This window comes from Notolepis coatsorum (genome assembly GCF_963971535.1).
Source record: "Notolepis coatsorum genome assembly, chromosome: 14".
Lineage (NCBI taxonomy): Eukaryota > Metazoa > Chordata > Actinopteri > Aulopiformes > Paralepididae > Notolepis > Notolepis coatsorum.
In genome coordinates this window covers 22,567,624-22,586,797 of record NC_140178.1, presented here as the reverse complement: position 1 = coordinate 22,586,797, position 19,174 = coordinate 22,567,624, and the positions used below count along the sequence as shown (strand labels likewise).

Sequence of the window (19,174 nt, the reverse complement as noted above, 5' to 3'; positions counted from 1 at the left end):
ATTAAACATCCCCGGTTTAACCCCTTTCAGTCATTAAACATCCCCGGTTTAACCTGTTTCAGTCATTAAACATCCCCGGTTTAACCCCGAAGAGCTGCTGTGTCCGAATGAGGAAGAGGAGGAGGAGGAGATAACATCTGCTGTGTCAGAATGAGGAAGAGGAGGAGGAGAGAAGAGCTGCTGTGTCAGAATGAGGAAGAGGAAGAGGAGAGAACAGCTGCTGTGTCAGAATGAGGAAGAGGAGGAGGAGAGAAGAGCTGCTGTGTCAGAATGAGGAAGACCTCACCTGTGACACCTACTCCTTCATCTGGACTGTCCACACCAAGCACACCACTGGACACACGGAGAGATACCTGGACACACACACACACACACACACACACACACACACACACACACACACACACACACACACACACACACACACACACACACAGGGAGTACGCTCAGGGAGCGAAGGATGCAAGAACGAGTGAGTGAGTGAGTGAGTGAGTGAGTGAGTGAGTGAGTGAGTGAGTGAGTGAGTGAGTGAGTGAGTGAGTGAGTGAGTGAGTGAGTGAGTGAGTGAGTGAGTGAGTGTATCCTTGAAAGTCAGACAGCCGTTACTTGTTGCCCAAGGTGCAACACCAGAACAGGTCGTAATTTCCACCTGTTGCAGCTCAAAACAGTCAAATCCATTCCATTCATTTTCACTAATCACCCTCCATGATACATTCCCTTTACATGCAGGGTAGTATACATAGATGGTAGTATACATAGAAAGTATTATACATACAGGGTAGTATACATAGAGGATAATATAGATTAGAGGGTAGTATACTGTACATACAGGGTAGTATGTAGAGTGTAGTATACATAGAGCATAGTATACATAGATGGTAGTATATATAGAGAGTAGTATACATAAAGGCTAGTATACATACAGGGTAGTATACATAGAATATAGTATACATAGTGCGAAAGCTCTCCTCCCCCCTCCTTTGGATATGTGAAGGATGGGAGATATGTCTGTCACAGAAGGAGTAGAGTCAATTAGGTAGCTGATTAGTACTGATAGAACACACCTGCACATCATTAGTCCTTTTGAATTTGTTTGTATTTGAACCGTGGCGAGTCTGGTCCCCACCAGATTGGTCACAATAGATAGAGGGTAGTATACATACAGGTTTATGAAGTACTGAGCATACAACTGGATAAATGAGACTTGGATTATACTGCAGGAGTTGTGAGAGAGTTTGTAAATGGATGTTTTGATATAGTTTTGCTGTTTGATATAGTTCTGCTGCCTGTCTCCTCCACAGCCACCTTCATGCTGCTCAATACTCGCTCCCTCAATAACAAGGCACTACTCATCCATGATATCATCACTGAAAGAAAACTGGATTTTTTTATGTTTGACTGAAACATGGCAAAATAAACTGGATTTCATCACATTAAACCAAGCTACACCCCCCAGTTACGTCTACTGTACCTCCAGAAACCGCGCTCTACGGGCGGCGGGCTGGCCGTCATTCATTGTACAGACTTCCAGGTCAAGGAGATCCCCACTGCATTACATGCAGGGATTTAAAACCAGATTGGAAAACCTCGAGAATATTGTGCTCGTTTAAAAAATGCATTAGCTGAGTATAGACAATTTTCTCAAGGATCTTTGATAAAAATGGCAGTTTAGAGATGGGCCTAAAATTTTACATGGCTGCAGGATCAAGCCCAGGCTTCTTGATCAGGGGCTGCACAACCACATGCTGTATATTGGTCTTTATATATGAAATTCTGTACATATAAAATACTGTATATTGGTAATTACATATACAATTTTGTATATTGGTCATTATGAAATACTGTATATTGTAAAATATGTCAGTTTTTTTGCCAAAAATAATTATGCATTTGACGTGTATTTATTTATTTATGTATTTATCCCGGCACAGAACAGGAGACCCTACAGAATCATGACCATTGAATTATGGTTAATCTCTCATTAGAAAGGATTCATCCTGGTGTAGTGTCTTAATATGTCATAGAAATCAGCACTATTTCACATGTGTACTCTGAACAGATTAAAGCTAGAGGAGCACTTCCTATCTACATAGTACAGCCAATGAGATTAAAGCTAGAGGAGCACTTCCTATCTACATAGTACAGCCAATGAGATTAAAGCTAGAGGAGCACTTCCTACACAGTACAGCCAATGAGATTAAAGCTAGAGGAGCACTTCCTACACAGTACAGCCAATGAGATTACAGCTAGAGGAGCACTTCCTATCTACATAGTACAGCCAATGAGATCACTACCTATCTACATAGTACAGCAAATTAGATTAAAGCTAGAGTAGCACTTCCTACACAGTAGGGATGCTGGGGTAAATTGAGCCACTTTTCATATTCAGGATCACTACATGAAGGCAATTATAGTTGTGTTCCTAACTGATATATCGGAATGTTGTGAATCACTACAGACAACCCGAATCAGGGTGAACATAACCGTTTTGATAATATAGCATGTCCAAAAAAGTCTTGTGGCACAATTTACCCCATGTTTGAGCATAGGAGCGGGGTAAGTTGAGCCATCTCCCTACTTCCATCCCTGCTTCCTCCCCCTGCCCTCCCTTCTCCCCTCTTCTAACACCCCTCCCCATAATTATACCCCCACCTCCAACATGCATGTAGTCACTGTGTGTTGTTGTAGCCACCGGGAAAATCGCGATTTTTTTTATTTGTTTGTCATGACAAACCAATTACATAATCCAACATATGTGTAAAGGCACAACATATTCCAGTTAACGGTATCTTTTTTTAATGATTTGTTACGGCACAATCAATACTTCCATGCGTTCGGGACCTCCATGTTATGGGGGTATTCATCAGAAAAATCGGATCCGGGATTCGGCTCCCATCAGTCGGGCAAGAACTGCGGGTTTTCAGCCTCTCTCCTCTCTCCTGGAGCTTAAGGGGGAGCTTAGTATTCCTGCCTCTGAGGAGCGCGTCGCGGCTCATGCGCATGCGCGCGCTCGGCCAATCAGAGAAACGCGGATGTGCATGTTGGTTGCCTCAAGTGTTCACGCGAGCGGGACGCGATAGCCAGTTGATATATAACTGGGCATTCGCAGTCGCAGCACTGACACTCTGGAACAAGCTCCCACTCAACTTAAAATCTGCAAGCACTCTACAGACCTTTAAGGCCATGCTCAAAACCCACCTTTTCGCCATAAACAATCCATGAGCTTGTTTTGTATTGTAGTATGACTGGTGTAGTATGTCTGTCTGTTCTCTATCTGCTTGGTTGGCCTGAAGGTATTTTTTCTGTTTTCGTATTGTTTCTGTCTTTTTTGTTTCTCTTTCCTTCCCGGGCTGCGCCCCGGGCCGATGTAACTATTGGTTGAGGGGCGCAATATAAATAAATGTATCATATCAACATATCATATCACTGCTCTGTTGTAAATGTTATTGTATACTCTGTCTATTCTATTTTTATTATTTTTAGTATTGTCTATTTTTAAACTGAATCAAACCGCACTTTCTTACTCTGTCTATTCTATTTTATAATTTTTTATTACTTAATGAAAAACAGACAGCCCTATTGGGATGTTAAATCCTAATGTGAAAAACTGTGATTACCTTATCTTGCTACCTCTTATCTTTTTTATGCTCGCTTACGCCTGTATTTTTTACTGCTGTGAAGCACTTTGAACGTCAATTTCTGTATGAAAAATGCTATACAAATAAAGTTTATTATTGTTATATTATTCACAAGTGTTTTTCATGACAAGTTAATGGAACAATGTTATTAGCAGCCATCTTCAGTGTGCCAATGGAGTACTGTGATGGCGTATACAAACCTACCTTGTAGCCGTTAGAGTTCCCAGCATGCAGCATCAAACCTGAAATTATGTAGCTGGTTACTAGGGTTGGGCGATATGGCCAAAATAACATATCACATTTACATAAGGTTTACAATGAGTCATTTAGCTGACGCTTTTATCCAAAGCGACTTTGCGAAGTGGTATTGTTCATCATACACAGTGTCAAACCTGAGTGCTACACTCTGAGTGCATAGTTGCATAGTAGCATAGTAGGCAGTAGTATAGGTATAGTAGCAATAGGGTTGCTTGTTGTAATGTGTTGTAGCTAGTGTTTAACTAGTGTTTTCCACCGCTCCACGGTACCAGCTCAGTTCAACTCGACTCTACTCGCCTTTGGTACCAGTTACTTTGTTTTCCACTGCAGATAGTACCCACCTGTACTGCATCAAAGGTACAGTGCTCGTACCCTATGGTACCACTGGGGCGACAAAGCCTATGTACCTTTAGGTCCATTCCTGTACTTTGATTTCTGTGTGGTATGGTAGTTTTGGTGAGAGGGTTAGGGTTAAGATACCTGGTATGGTGGTTTTGGTGAGAGGACGTACGAAGAAACCCTGGATTGGGTACTGCAGAGGAGAGTTGGCTGGAGAAAACAGAAGGGGTGTCCAAATCAGACCTGGTCCTGGAGAGAGAGAGAGAGAGAGAGAGAGAGAGAGAGAGAGAGAGAGAGAGAGAGAGAGAGAGAGAGAGAGAGAGAGAGAGAGAGAGAGAGAGAGAGAGAGAGAGAGAGAGAGAGAGAGAGAGAGAGAGAGAGAGAGAGAGAGAGAGAGAGAGAGAGAGAGGAGAGAGAGAGAGAGAGAGAGAGAGAGAGAGAGAGAGAGAGAGAGAGAGAGAGAGAGAAGGAGGAGAAAGGGAGGAGGAGATAGAGAGTGAAGGAGGAGAGAGCGAGAGTGAAGGAGGAGAGAGTGAAAGAGGAGTGAGAGTGAAGGATGAGAGAGTGAAGGAAGAGACGGTGAAGGAGAGAGAGTGAAGGAGGCGGGAGAGAGTGAAGGAGGAGAGAGTGAAGGAGGAGAGAGAAAGTGAAGGAGGAGAGAGAGTGAAGGAGGAGAGAGAGAGAAAGAAGAGAGAGCGTGAAGGAGGGGAGAGAGTGAAGGAAGAGAGAGTGAAGGAGGAGAGAGAGAGTGAAGGAGGAGAGAGGGTGAAGGAGGAGAGAGAGTGAAGGAGGAGAGATAGAGAGTGAAGGAGGAGAGAGAGAGTGAAGGAGAAGAGAGAGTGGAAAGGAGGAGAGCGGGGAGATAAAGAGGATAAAGGAGAAAGGGAAATAGATAGATCAAGCTCTGCCACATCATTAAAAATGTACAGCAATTATATAATTGTATCATGTAATATAAAATAAATATGAATGTAGTATTAAAGGCACTAGGATTCAATATATTGTGGATTCAATATAGTGTAGCGACGGTGCAATGCTGGAGACGGTTGGCCACTCCCTCCATCCCAGCATGCTTTGCGGTTGCAGCTAAATGTGTGATTCTGGTTGTTTTGTAAGATAGCAGGTGGTCGCCGGGTCGCGTGAATAATTTCGGCAGTCCTTCCGCATTGCTCTGATTGGCCGAGCGCGCGCATGCGCATGAGCCGCGACGGGCTCCTCAGCCAGCTCCTCAGCCAGGCTCCGCTTAAGGCAATTTATACAAATGGAAGTATTGATTACGCTGTAACGAATCATTAAAAAAATATACCCTTAACTGGAATAAGTTGTGCCTTTACACATATGTTGGATTATGTAATGACAAACCAATAAAAAATCGCGTGACTCGGGCATCGCTGAGCTCATCAACGACCCTCCGTGCTCTTTCTCCCGCCACCAGCGCAGCCTCGCAGACCGGCGCCGGCTCCAGTAGCTCCGGCAGCAGAGAGGATGATGGCTGCAGCCAAGACCGCGAGCGGCATCGCTGAGCTCATCATGGTGTCCGCTGGACGAAGCCAGAGACGGTCTTATTGTGTTACTGCTTCTCGGCATAAGCCCCATAATAAGACCGTCTCTGGCTTCGTCCAGCGGACACCATGATGAGCTCAGCGATGCCGCTCGCGGTCTTGGCTGCAGCCATCCTCTCTGCTGCCGGAGCTACTGGAGCCGGCGCCGGTCTGCGAGGCTGCGCTGGTGGCGGGAGAGAGAGCACGGAGGGTCGTTGATGAGCTCAGCGATGCCCGAGTCACGCGATTTTTTATTGGTTTGTCATGACAAACCAATTACATAATCCAACATATGTGTAAAGGCACAACATATTCCAGTTAAGGGTATATTTTTTTAATGATTCGTTACGGCGTAATCAATACTTCCAATTGTATAAATTGCCTTAAGCGGAGCCTGGCTGAGGAGCTGGCTGAGGAGCCCGTCGCGGCTCATGCGCATGCGCGCGCTCGGCCAATCAGAGCAATGCGGAAGGACAAGTGGGCTGCCGAAAGTATTCACGCCGCCGGGTCTTGCAAATTTTATAGTTGTGTGGTTTATTGTTTTTCTTTCATTGTAAGCAAACTATATTGTTATTTGTCTCATGAGTTCAGATAATAAGATAATACTTGAAATACTTAATGCGTAAAAAATACCTAATCTTGTACTTCTTGTATTCCTCAGCTCTGCGGCGTAGAGTGTCGTTGTATTGATCTCTGGGTATGTGGTCGCGCAGGTTGAAGGAACCTTTGGCTTTAGCACACGTACAACCTGGAGCGGGACTGGACTTGTTTGGAAACAGCATCGCTCTGCTCACACACACACACACACACACACACACACACACACACACACACACACACACACACACACACACACACAAAGGATGAACAGAAATACATATAATAATAATCAACATTATTGAGAGGCCTCTTTGGAAAAAGAGGCTATAGCAGTGGTGGTTATTTAGTGTTTTCCCCCATTTCTTTTATCCTTTTGTTTTGTGTTTTCTATAGCTTTTATTTGTATTTATTTCAGTGGTCTTCTGTTTTCCCCAGCCCCATCTCATCGCTCTGATTCCCCTCTTTTGTGTGTGTGTCTGCGTGCCTGTCCTATTATACCCCCCCCCCCCCCCCCCCCCAATCCTGACTAAGACAATGGAGATGCTCACCGTTTGCCAGACAGAACCCTGCCCTAGTGGAGACAAGGCATTACATACCACACCACAGCCTCATCCATTCTACCACCCGAGGATCCAATTCAGGTGGTGAAACAGGCGTTAACTTAGGTTGCATTCACACCAGAGCTGTTTGGTCCGCTTTAAACGCACCAGAGTTCGTTTCCTCGGATAGTCCGCTTGGTTTGGGGTAGTGTGAAAGCTCATTCAAACTCTGGTGCGGACCAAAAAAGCAAACTCTGGTCCGCCTGAAAACGTAGGTCTCGGTTTGCTTCCAAGTTAACCCTGGTGCGTACTTTTGTGCCACCAGGGTTTGGTGGCTCATCGGATCAAACGCAAGACCAAATATAGGAAGTGACCCGATAAACTGTGCATCTCGAGTAGAAGGAAATAAAACAAACACAGAGGCACGCACTGCAAAACAAGCACGCGTGGAACACGTCTCGTGGACAGACGTGGGCGAATGAGGAGCTAAAAGCCCTGATAGAAATATGGTCAGACGAGCTAATTAATCAGCTGCTTGTGGCCATTCACAAAAACAACGAGGTGTACAAGTTGTTTAGCAAGAGAATGATGGCAATGAGCTTTCAATCAAACAATCGACCAATGTCACATCAAAGTTAAAAAAACTGCATCAGCATTTCAGCAATATATGAGAATAATGTGTGTGTGCTGGGCTGCTCCGGGGAATAATGTGGTGTGTGTATGTGTGTGTGCGCTGGGCTGGGCTGCTTCGCAGAATAATGTGGTAATATAATAATAATAATGCAGGACCTCTTTAGGGGGTCTTTAATCGGCATGCAACAAACTGGACATGCAATTGGAGCGGCACACACACACACATGCATTGTCTTTCCTCAGTCGCCGATGCGATAGAGTCTCTGTGTCTAACCCATCCCGTCGTCCTTCCCCCCATGGGCAGCCGGGAGCAGATAGGGCGTCAACGTGAGCCGCGGGGACCAATCCAAGTGCTCCTGTCCGTCTTCGTCAAGGACGCCACAGCGTTAGCGATCTGTTGTTGTTGTGCATGTTTTTCCATTGGGTTTATCTTATCGGGGGGGAAACCCTTGCGAGCACAGGGAGAACATGCAAACTCCACATAGAAAGGCCTGGGGCTGGGAGATACCCCACCTGGGTACCTGGCATCATGGAAACCTGGTCCCCAAGCGGGAATCGAACCCTGGACCTTCTTGCTGTGAGGCGACAGTGTTAACCACTACACCACCGTGCCGCTGTGTGTATGTGTGTGCACTGGACTGCTTCGCAGAATAATGTGGTGTATGTGTGTGCGCTGGGCTGCTTCGCAGAATAATGTGGTGTATGTGTGTGCGCTGGGCTGCTTCGCAGAATAATGTGGTGTATGTGTGTGCGCTGGGCTGCTTCGCAGAATAATGTGGTGTATGTGTGTGCGCTGGGCTGGGCTGGGCTGGGCTGCTTCGCAGAATAATGTGGTGTGTGTGTGTGCGCTGTAGAGCTGTCCCCGAAGCCTGTTTTGGGGATTCTATATATCCAATAGACGAGCGCCCTTTTCGATCGCGTGACATTGTTCAGAAAGTTTGGTGCACTTGACAAATTGCAGTGTGAAAGCAAACCGAACCAAATGAAGAATGCAACAATGTTGCAACTTCACCCCCCCGAATCGCACAGAGTCCACCAAACTATATGTGAAAGCGACCTTAGGTGTGAGTTTACACCAAGGAGCTGCTAGTGTGAGGTTTCACGCTCATTACATGTGCACAAAACACACGCGCACATGCATACAATACTGTATGGACACAAATAGGACAGATGCATGGACAAGCACACATTACAACTGTGTATGGCGTTACAACTGGAGTTGGTCCCCGGTGAAGGATATGGTTTTCGTTGATTAGGACAGAATAGGTACTATATAACTATAGTGCCATAACACCTTTTAATTATGGAAAAGTGGTGTTTAGTCTTTTACTCAAATTTTTTCTTTTTTTACCTTTATTTAGCCAGACAAAACATTAAGAACAGGTTACAATGTGGTGGCTGGGTGGCACAGCGGACTAAGCGCTCGTCGCCAACGCGTGATACACTGGTATCGAATCCGGCTGTCAGCGTTGCCTCCGGCTTGGCCGGCCGTCATACTGGCTCAATTGGCTCAGCGGGAGGGAAGCCGGTGGGTGGTAATCTGGTCGTTGTAAACAGCGACTCCTACAGTTCGGACAGGGCGCCTGCACGGTGAGGGTAGTGTGAGCCTCCTGCATGTTACACCTCACCAATGAGAGTCCGCGCTGGCAGCTGAAAAGAAGTGGCTGGCTGACTCTGCATGTATCGGAGGGGACATGTGATAATATCTATCAACCCTCCCTAGACCGACCAGTGGGGGGCACATGCGAGCAACGACCAGGAAGGGGAGGGGGGAATTGGCATGACTAAATTGGGATGGGAGAAAAACACAGAAAAACAGGTGGAGAAAAAGTGGATCAAAAAAATAAGAACAGGTTACAATGTCGATCTGGTCCAAGAGGCCCCAACAGGAGTACAAATATATATGAATAACAAAATAAAAACACAGTTAAGAATCATACACATAAATTAATAAACAAACAAACAAATAAACACATGCACAGCCTATGTACAAAATAAATAAACAGGGAGGATTAGGGATTTCTGTATAGGCTCAGGGCCTGGGCCTGTGAACAAAGTCATAACAATAGCAACGCCGAATGTACAGAGAGAAGTTGGTTGCTAGGGTGACGATAGTGGTGCAGGTCGCCAGGCCAAGGAGAGATGGCATTTTTGTTTCTTAACCTTTTAAAGACTTTCAATTGGTTTCATTCTGTACGAGATGCTATGTTTATGGATTGATTGATTGATTGAAAACTTTATTAACAGATTGCAGAATGGGTACAGTACAGTACAGCTCAATACACACAATTGTTAAGGGGATGCAGACCAGAGAAAGACTTTCGTCTTGTTTACATCAGGGTCCCCCATTTTCAATTCATCATAATATATATGACATACACGACATACAGATAGACAGTACTGCTACATCTATACATTTATGACATACCAGATTTGCAAATACAGTACTGTTTGTGATACGAAAAGAGTCCAGAAAAGAGAGTATATACATTTGACGTAGAAACTGTACATTGGAGGATGTTGGGTAGGTGGGGGGGGGACTGTACATTGGAGGTGGTTGGGTGTCTTAGTCTAGTGGTGAGAGCTGTGTTTGTATCAGGGTGGGTGTCTTAGTCTAGTGGTGAAATTAAATAAACATCATGCTGATATGAGATGACAACTCCACTTACATTCTTGTCCGGATGCAACAGGGAATAGAGACAGTGTTTTAGCCAGTAAACGTGTGGGAGGACAGAATTCCACCAAACGATTGCCTCAACAATACCAAACAAATAGACAACAGATGACCAGGAGGCGTGAATATTAAAGGCAACAAACTTGTGTTCAGCTTTTCTCTGATTGGCCACGACCCCACGCCGCTAGACCTTCAAGTTCCCTGGTGCAAAATAAATCTGGTAGTTCGTTTATGACGTTAATTAATAATAAACACTGTTAGGACTCTTAATAATAAACACTGTTAGGACTATCTGACTCTTAATAATAAACACTGTTAGGACTATCTGACTCTTACTAATAAACACTGTTAGGCCTATCTCGATTCACGCGTCACTACTGTAACTAGAAACTGTACATTGTAACGTTATATGTTATTTCGCGTTTTTAACGTCAGTCACTGTACATCAGTGTGGAGGCTGGCAGTTCGTTTATGACGTATTGCTGGCTCTCATATTTGCAAATACAACAGCGTTCACCCTGATGTAAACAAAACAAGTCATTGCGACGGCCAACGGAAGACGGCCGCTGCCGCAGGCGGCGCAACTCTCTGCCGCGCGGCGAAGACGGCCGCTGCCGCAGGCGGCGCAACTCTCTGCCGCGCGGCAGCGCGGTCACGTGGCCAATCAGAGAAGCGCTGAACGCAAGGCTGAACACAAGTTGGTTGCCTTTAATATTCACGCGACCAGGAGAGGAGATGGAGGCTGATCAACGAAAGGCTAAAAACACTGATATCTATCACCAGGCACTGCAGTATGTGTGGCTGCCCACTAAATAGTTAAGGATGGGTCAAATAGTTAGGATTTCCCCCAAAAGGATGAATAAAGGTCACCGTTCACCTTGACTTAACTCCTGAAATATTTTAAATTAATTGTCATTCAAATCTATTAAAGAAAATAATATTGTAATAGATTTCTGACCAATTGATTATAATAGATTTCTGACATTAAAATCTATAAAAGACTATTATTCGGACAAAATAAAAGCAATGCATAAAGCGCAGACATAAAATGAGTAGAAAATAGACAGAATAAGAGTAATGCAAAAAGTGAAGACGGTGAGCTTAGTTTTCCTCCATTTCCGCTCAGCAGCTCTACAGATTATCTTAGTCTGACCAACACTGCTACTGTTTTACCATGGGGAGATGTTGGCAGTTGACTTTTTTTTAACCTTCAGTGGAGGTAATAAGAAAATACAATATAAAATAGGAATAAAGTCTAGTCTATCGGTCATAATACACACTGTGCCAGAGTCTGTGCAGGGTTTAGTAATTAAGTGTTAGACCGTCGTCATCTTGGCTAGGTCCTCATATAGGGGGTGGGAGCGGGAGGGGTACTCGTTCTTCTTTTTTCCACCACCTCTAGCTTGTTCAGTTTGACTCCACTATGGAGCTAGCCTTCCTCACCAGCTTGTTCAGTTTGACTCACTACAGAGCTAGCCTTCCTCACCAGCTTGTTCAGTTTACCTCCACTATGGAGCTAGCCTTCCTCACCAGCTTGTTCAGTTTGCCTCACTACAGAGCTAGCCTTCCTCACCAGCTTGTTCAGTTTGCCTCCACTATGGAGCTAGCCTTCCTCACCAGCTTGTTCAGTTTGACTCACTACAGAGCTAGCCTTCCTCACCAGCTTGTTCAGTTTGCCTCCACTATGGAGCTAGCCTTCCTCACCAGCTTGTTCAGTTTGCCTCCACTATGGAGCTAGCCTTCCTCACCAGCTTGTTCAGTCAGTGGTGAATCATCATGGAAGCCAACGGAAGCCAGGCCTCCCTATAAAAATATGAATTAATATCAAATATCAAATATGAAAAAATAAATAATTTTTTTTAATATATAGTTTACAATAATAATAAAAAAAATCATTATTTTTCATCTGTGTTATTTTTAATGTCTCCCTCTTCTCCTTCTCACTCTCTCTAACACACTGTCAGACTCACTGCAGCAGAGGAGACTGGAGAGGAGGCAGGGGGGAGGTGTCTTTCTCCATCCTCCCCATGTATGTGGACTCCAAAACCAATACTAGCCAATCAGATTCGAGCTGACTAAAGCCCTGCCCACACCTTAAAACGGGCCTGTCAGCAGACTAAGTAGTCTGGCCTCCCCTCTGCACATTTGAAAATTGTATTAACCCGTGACTGCTCCCACGGACCGAATATTGCCCCGATCCTCGTGAGATTAAATCCACGGGTACCTCTCGGCGTGCCGAAGCTTTTCCTAAATCACTTCCATCATCGAAAACGAGGGGAAAAGGTTGGCTCGCAACCCTGAAAATGTCGCGTGATTTTAAAAACGCTGTATTAAGTGAGCCTATTATGGGCTCCACGCAAGCTTTCTATCGTGGGAACATCTGCGCGTCCCGCAACTTTTACTCATTTACCCCGAAAATGCTTAGAAAAGGAAAGCCGAAAGCGTGGAATAAACTCGCCGAAACGGAAAAGTGTCCCACGGGCGCGCCGTGATTCCGATCCGCGTGAAAATATTCACGGCCATAGAGGGGACCGTGGGACACCTTTTTGCAACCGAATATGTGTCTCGAATTTGCTCCGACGTGGCGCGCAAAATCGTGCAAGGAAAGATCTGACCAAAAATGAACCAATGCTCCAGCAGTATTAATGACCCTGATGTAAACAAGACAAACGTCTTTCTCTGGTCTGCATGCCCTTATAAAATTGTGTGTATTGAGCCGTACTGTATTGTACCCATTCTGCAATCTGTTAAATAAATAAAAAGAAAGTTTGACTGGACGCCGAGCCATACTGTAGTGTACATGGTGACTGCTTGACTTAATTTTTTTTTTTTTTTAATATTAATAAAAATATTTTATAATTTTTTTTTTAATAATTTTTTTTGGCATCCCCTGTTATTTTACCCACGCGACGCCACTGTGTTCAGTTTGCCTCCACTATGGAGCTAGCCTTCCTCACCAGCTTGTTCAGTTTGCCTCCACTACAGAGCTAGTCTTCCTCACCAGCTTGTTCTGTTTGACTTCACTATGGAGCTAGTCTTCCTCACCAGCTTGTTCTGTTTGACTTCACTATGGAGCTAGCCTTCCTCACCAGCTTGTTCTGTTTGACTTCACTATGGAGCTAGTCTTCCTCACCAGCTTGTTCTGTTTGACTTCACTATGGAGCTAGCCTTCCTCACCAGCTTGTTCAGTTTCACTCCAGCTATTGTGGTTCACTGTGTCGAATGATCACTGTAGATCGAGTAGCACCATACCACAGAGTTTCCCATTGTCAACCTCTTTCCTTATTTGTTCTGTTAAATATAATAAACATGTGTCGGTTGAGTATGATTTTCTAAAAGCTGATTGGAGTTTGTACATTCGATTGTTCTTATTTAAGTACTTGTTTAGTTGCTCAGTAATTACCTTCTCAAAAAGTCTTGTTGACACCTGTCGACAATTACCAGGGTAATTTTTGGCTCCTTTTTTTTATACAGAGGGAGTATTTTGGCCTTTTTTGGGTCTTGGGGGTAAACACCCTGTTCAATGGATGGGTTGAAGATGTGTGATACTGGGAGCTATATAGCATATACATTAAATAAAACCGAGTAAAACCTAAAATAATGACCAAATCAAGCACAATCTCGACGGAGCCCACAGAGAGGCGGAAGAGCATTGCGGCGCCATCTTGCTTGATTTTAGGGGTCTGAAGCCTGATTGAAATTCCTCCATGATGTTGTTTTCTTTAAGAAAGGAGTTCATTTGGACTGAGACAATTTTTTAAATCTCTTGCTATTGAATGGAAGGTTGGATATCGGCCTATAGTTGGTCAGTACATTAATGTCTAGTTTGGGTTTCTTTTGTAAGGGTTTTATAACGGCTGTTTTGAACGCATCTGGGAAGATGCCTGTCAGAAGCGATATATTATTTAAATTACTACTTACTGCAGCTGTTGTGAAGTTTGGAAGACAGGTGTCGTAGCTCCCTCTTTGAGACGGTTACGGACCATCACATGGTAGATGAATATACAGGACCCACACACCATCAGGAGGACAATGAACACTGGTTTGCCAAGCCCCGTCATCTGGATAGAAGGAATATAATACAGTATATACAGTAGATATATTAAGGCTGTCGATATTAAACAAATTTTTTTCACATAATTTGCAATTAATCACATTACCCTTTTTGACCCCAACCATCTCCCATAGCTTTGACATGATTGATTGATTGATTGATTGATTGAAAACTTTATTAACAGATTGCAGAATGGGTACAATACAGTACGGCTCAATAAACAATTGTTAAGGGGATGCAGACCAGAGAAAGACTTTCGTCTTGTTTACATCAGGGTCCCCCATTAATCAGGACATTTATGACATGCATGACATACAGATAAACAGTACTGTTTCATCCTGACATTTATGACATACAACATATACAAATATACAGTACTGTTTATGATAAAGAGATCATAAAAAAAGATATACACTGTATACATTCGAGGGGGAAGAAACTGTACATTGGAGGGGGTTGGGTGGGTGGGTGAGGGGGGCGGTTTGGACATTTACAGGGGCAAGTTTCGAATAGCAGCCACCCGTAGGTGCTCTTTGAGAGCGGTTTTGAAGGAGGGTAGGGATTCACATTATTTTACGGCTGTGGGTAGGGAGTTCCACATAGTTGTGGCATAGTTGCGAAACGTGTTTAGTCCCTTGTTTGAGCCAAATATGGGTTGAACATGATTTGTGGAACTCCCTCTGGTGACCTTTGGGAAGTTTTTCGACATGTACATGGGTATCTTAGTGGTGTAGTGTATCTTGAAGACCAGGCCCATTGCAAGTTGCTGTACTCTGTCGTCTACTCTAAGCCATCCTAGGTTGTCAAAATGGGAAAGGGTGAGGTGGGTTTTAGGAGTAAGGTCAAGCAGTAGTCTGACCAGTTTGTTTTGTGATGTTTGTAGTCTTGTTTTTAGGGCCTTTGAGGTTATTTGGTACCATGAGGTGCAAGCATATAGTCATAGTACCCTTGAATGGGTATGAATGGAACTGTGTGAATGTGAAGCATGCAGGGCGTAGCTGAAAAAGAGCATCTGTGCTCAGCGAATCTACCCTGGGTAAATAAAGGTTAAACAAACAGACATAGTTTTTTCTTATGCTGTGCTGCACCTTCACGTGGTAGGCACATTAACCCTTTCACTGCCACACAACAGAAGGTTAACCCTTTACTATCACACAACCGACCTTAACCGGCTGTCGTGTGGCAGTGAAAGGGTTAACCGTCTGTGTATTGTCGCAGTGAAAGGGTTAACCGTTCGGTAGTGTGGCAGTGAAAGGGTTAACTGTAGGTCAAACTCCCCAAACAAACAAGCACATGATTTAATTGCCATATAAATCACATACAAAGCTCTAACTATTACTCCTCTCTGAACATGAATATAAAACATAAAGGTGATCTATTAACTGTGTAAACCTTATGCAATATTCATCATTGATATTTGGATACTTGAAATCTGTATGAACTGAGTAGTTAGTATCAAATTAAATTAGATGGAACAGCTCCATGCATTAATTGAATAAACAAAAAATGTCTCATTACCAGTATGATATTGTTTAAATTGTACAGCTTTTTGCACATCTTTGTCAGGGAATTCCAACAATTCTAGACCTGACTGTACCAGTTAATTGTAATCATCTCTCTCTCTCTCCTTATGTATAGTCAAGCCAGATTGTGGAGGAGAGAGACAGGGAGGAACACGCTATAGACTACTTTGCCCTTCCTGAGCCTGCTATGATGCAGATGTTTTTACATCACCACCCAAAACAAGATCAGCCAAGAGCGAGTGAGTACACTGGTCCACTTGCACTGGTACACTTGTCCATGGCACTTACTTTTTTTTATTTTTTTTTAACCTTTATTTAACCAGGAAGTCCCATTGAGATACAAGATCTCTTTTGCAAGGGAGACCTGGCCAAGATGACAGCAATAACACCCGCAAACATCAGACGGCAATAAAATGTGCGGTACATCACACAAGAACATAATAAAAGTGCATGTACACAATACACAATACATCACACGTAAACATAAAAACACAAAACAGAAAGAAAGCAGCGACACTCTTCCTGTAGGGAGTTATGTAATACATAGTCAATTACAGACAGGAATGTGGCTTGAACAAGTTTCTTTCTGGCCTCAAAAGAAAAGCATCGTTTGTTTGCGAAAGAAAAAAACAACTTTTAGTTTAAGTTTCTTAAAGGTTTCCAATATGCACTTTAAAAGATAGCTTTTCATCCAGCCATAGCCCAAGATACTTGTAGGATGAAACATTTTCTATGGTTGCTCCCTTTAGCGTAACGATATGAACATGATTCACTGGCTGTGAGCGAGCCCTTGTGAACATCATGGATTTAGTTTTCTTTGCATTTAAAACTAGTTTAAGATCAAAAAGGGAGGTTTGAAAACAATTAAACGCAGCCTGGAGGTTCTCAATCACCTGAGTAAGGGAGGGAGCACTTGTATACAGGATTGTATCGTCCGCATAAAGATGCATCTTGGCTGTCTGGATTTTATTTCCCAGGTCATTTATAAAAATAGAGAATAAAACCGGAGCCAAAATAGACCCTTGGGGAACACCTTTGTTGATTTTTAAAAAACTTGATTTGTAGTTCTCTGCAAATATACATTGTGTTCTGTCAGAGAGGTAATTTCTGAACCAATTTACCGCTTCCTGTCCAATGCCAATGTTGTCCAGTCTATCCAGTAATAGTTTGTGGTCTACGGAGTCAAATGCTTTTGATAAATCAACAAACAATGCTGCACAATGTTGTTTATTTTCAAGTGTGTTGATTATGTCATTAGCCACTAGCATAGCTGCAGTTATGGTACCATGTCCAGACCTGAAGCCTGACTGAACCTCACTTAGGATGTTATTTTCTAATAGGAATTGCTTTAGTTGAATGTTCACAAAGGATTCAAAAACCTTGGCCAGGACAGGGAGCTTAGAAATGGGGCGATAATTATTAACATCTGAGGGGTCCCCACTTTTTAATAATGGAAGGACAAAAGCAGACTTCCACACTTTGGGGATGGTACTAGTCCCAGTACAGACTGGAGACTAATTATGTCTGACAGATTGTCAGAAAACCTGTTAAACGTGTTGATAGTACTGACTCTAAATACCTTCCACCACTTATGGAATTCAGTAACTCTTCGAAAACAAACTTCTAGTAACCTGCCTATACCTGTCCATTGCTCTATTAATGCCATGCTGTATCCATTCAGCTAAATATGGAATGGAACCCCTACCCTTGGTAGTACCCATTGAGCTAAACAGGGAATGGAGCCCCCAACCATGACAGTGTTAGTAAGTATGATACAAATGAATTAAATTATTAATTCCAATAGGATATAAAATGCCATATGGATAGAAAACATCAAGGATGGTACGTATGACACCAAAATCAAATATCCTTTCTTTAATTAATTCATATGAATTCTTATATTTTCACATTGTGTTGTTGTCTCTGTGGAGATTTAATGGCTATCCTACATAATCATTCCTGTCGCAGGTGTGGTTAATGAAGGCCACTCAAATAATATGTATATGCTTTACAAAACATTTATTATCCATTTACAAAAGCAGTTACAGCTTTATAATAATATAATATTTGTATATATGCCCAACTCCTCGTCCAATCAACAGTCATCTCCCGCCTCGACTACTGCAACGCACTGCTCGCTGGCCTCCGGGCCACTGCCACCAAGCCTCTTCAACTCATTCAGAACGCAGCGACCCGCCTGATCTCAAACCTACCGAAGTCGGCCCATGTCACCCCACTTCTTAGGGACCTGCACTGGCTCCCCATTGCTGCACATATCCGCTTCAAGGCCCTCAACCTAGCATACCGTGCGGCAAAGGGAACCGCTGTAACACGCAACATTGTTACTCAGCTGATAGAGTTGTACCCTTCCTGATGACTTGTCATACAGAAAACTTGTAAGTCACTTTGGATAAAAGCGTCAGCTAAATGACTAAATGTAAATGTATATGCTTTATAACCCATTTATTATGAACATCAATTTCAACTTTAAAATGGCCATCCAAATAATGTTTATAGATGCACAGTATTTATTAACCATTTACAAAGTATTATAAACATCGGTTGCAACTTTACAATAACATCCAGATAATATTTATAGATGCATTACAAACCAATACCCATAAACAAATGATTAGAAAAAAATATATGTTGCATCTATCTAAATTATTTGTATGTAATTGTGTTTTATAAACAATTTCTTAAAGGCTCAAAAGTATTAGTAGATACTATTTAACTAATACCTTACATAGTATGAAAATGTAACGTTTGTAATAACAAGATTTGAGAAAAGTAATTGCTGCTGATTTGAGGGATGATATTTAGAATTAAACCAGCATCAGTTTTGGAACTCTAATTGGTTTAATTTTAACACTACTGAATTTAAATGGTAATTAAAAAAAGGTGATGACCTACCGTTTTGCATCCTAGAGAAAAAGTGCCACCTTCCCCTCTCTCTCTCTCTCTCTCTCTCTCTCTCTCTCTCTCTCTCTCTCTCTCTCTCTCTGATTTGCTGCTTATATGCAGCATTATCACCTGAAGGGAGTGGCAAACGTGTTTTGCAGGGACAACCATCACCGGCATACTTCTTTGAACCTGAACATATATTTACTATAAGTGGTTCTCACACTATTGGAATAAAATGTTGTCACATGGAATTTGTTCTAGTAACTGGCCTGCTCTAGTATACTTACCACGACCCCTGGCTCCTATACCTCCACCCCTTTGCTGCCTGTATGGTGTCTGAGGCGGCCCCTGCAACTGATTTGGTTTAGTTTACTTTATTTGTTCAAGGGGGACAGCGTACATTAATAAAAACATCTTACAAATGTAAATGCACCCAATTTTAGCCAAAAGGCTAATTTCCATTGGCAGTCC

General features: G+C 43.1%; 1 protein-coding gene across 1 annotated transcript in view; it reads right to left on the bottom strand.

Moving 5' to 3' along the window:
- LOC311240090 (beta-1,4 N-acetylgalactosaminyltransferase 1-like) overlaps positions 1–18,779 on the bottom strand; it is a 35,461-nt gene extending 16,682 nt beyond the window's left edge. The window contains exons 1-6 of the mRNA XM_084328617.1: positions 18,713–18,779; positions 14,144–14,283; positions 6,410–6,562; positions 4,377–4,484; positions 3,843–3,880; positions 287–353 (exon numbers count right to left, since the gene is read on the bottom strand). Of these exons, the coding sequence (XP_084184743.1) occupies positions 287–353; positions 3,843–3,875 (100 nt within the window). The 5' untranslated portion in view covers positions 3,876–3,880; positions 4,377–4,484; positions 6,410–6,562; positions 14,144–14,283; positions 18,713–18,779. The remainder of the gene's footprint in view (positions 1–286; positions 354–3,842; positions 3,881–4,376; positions 4,485–6,409; positions 6,563–14,143; positions 14,284–18,712) is intronic.
- Positions 18,780–19,174: the final 395 nt, after the last annotated feature.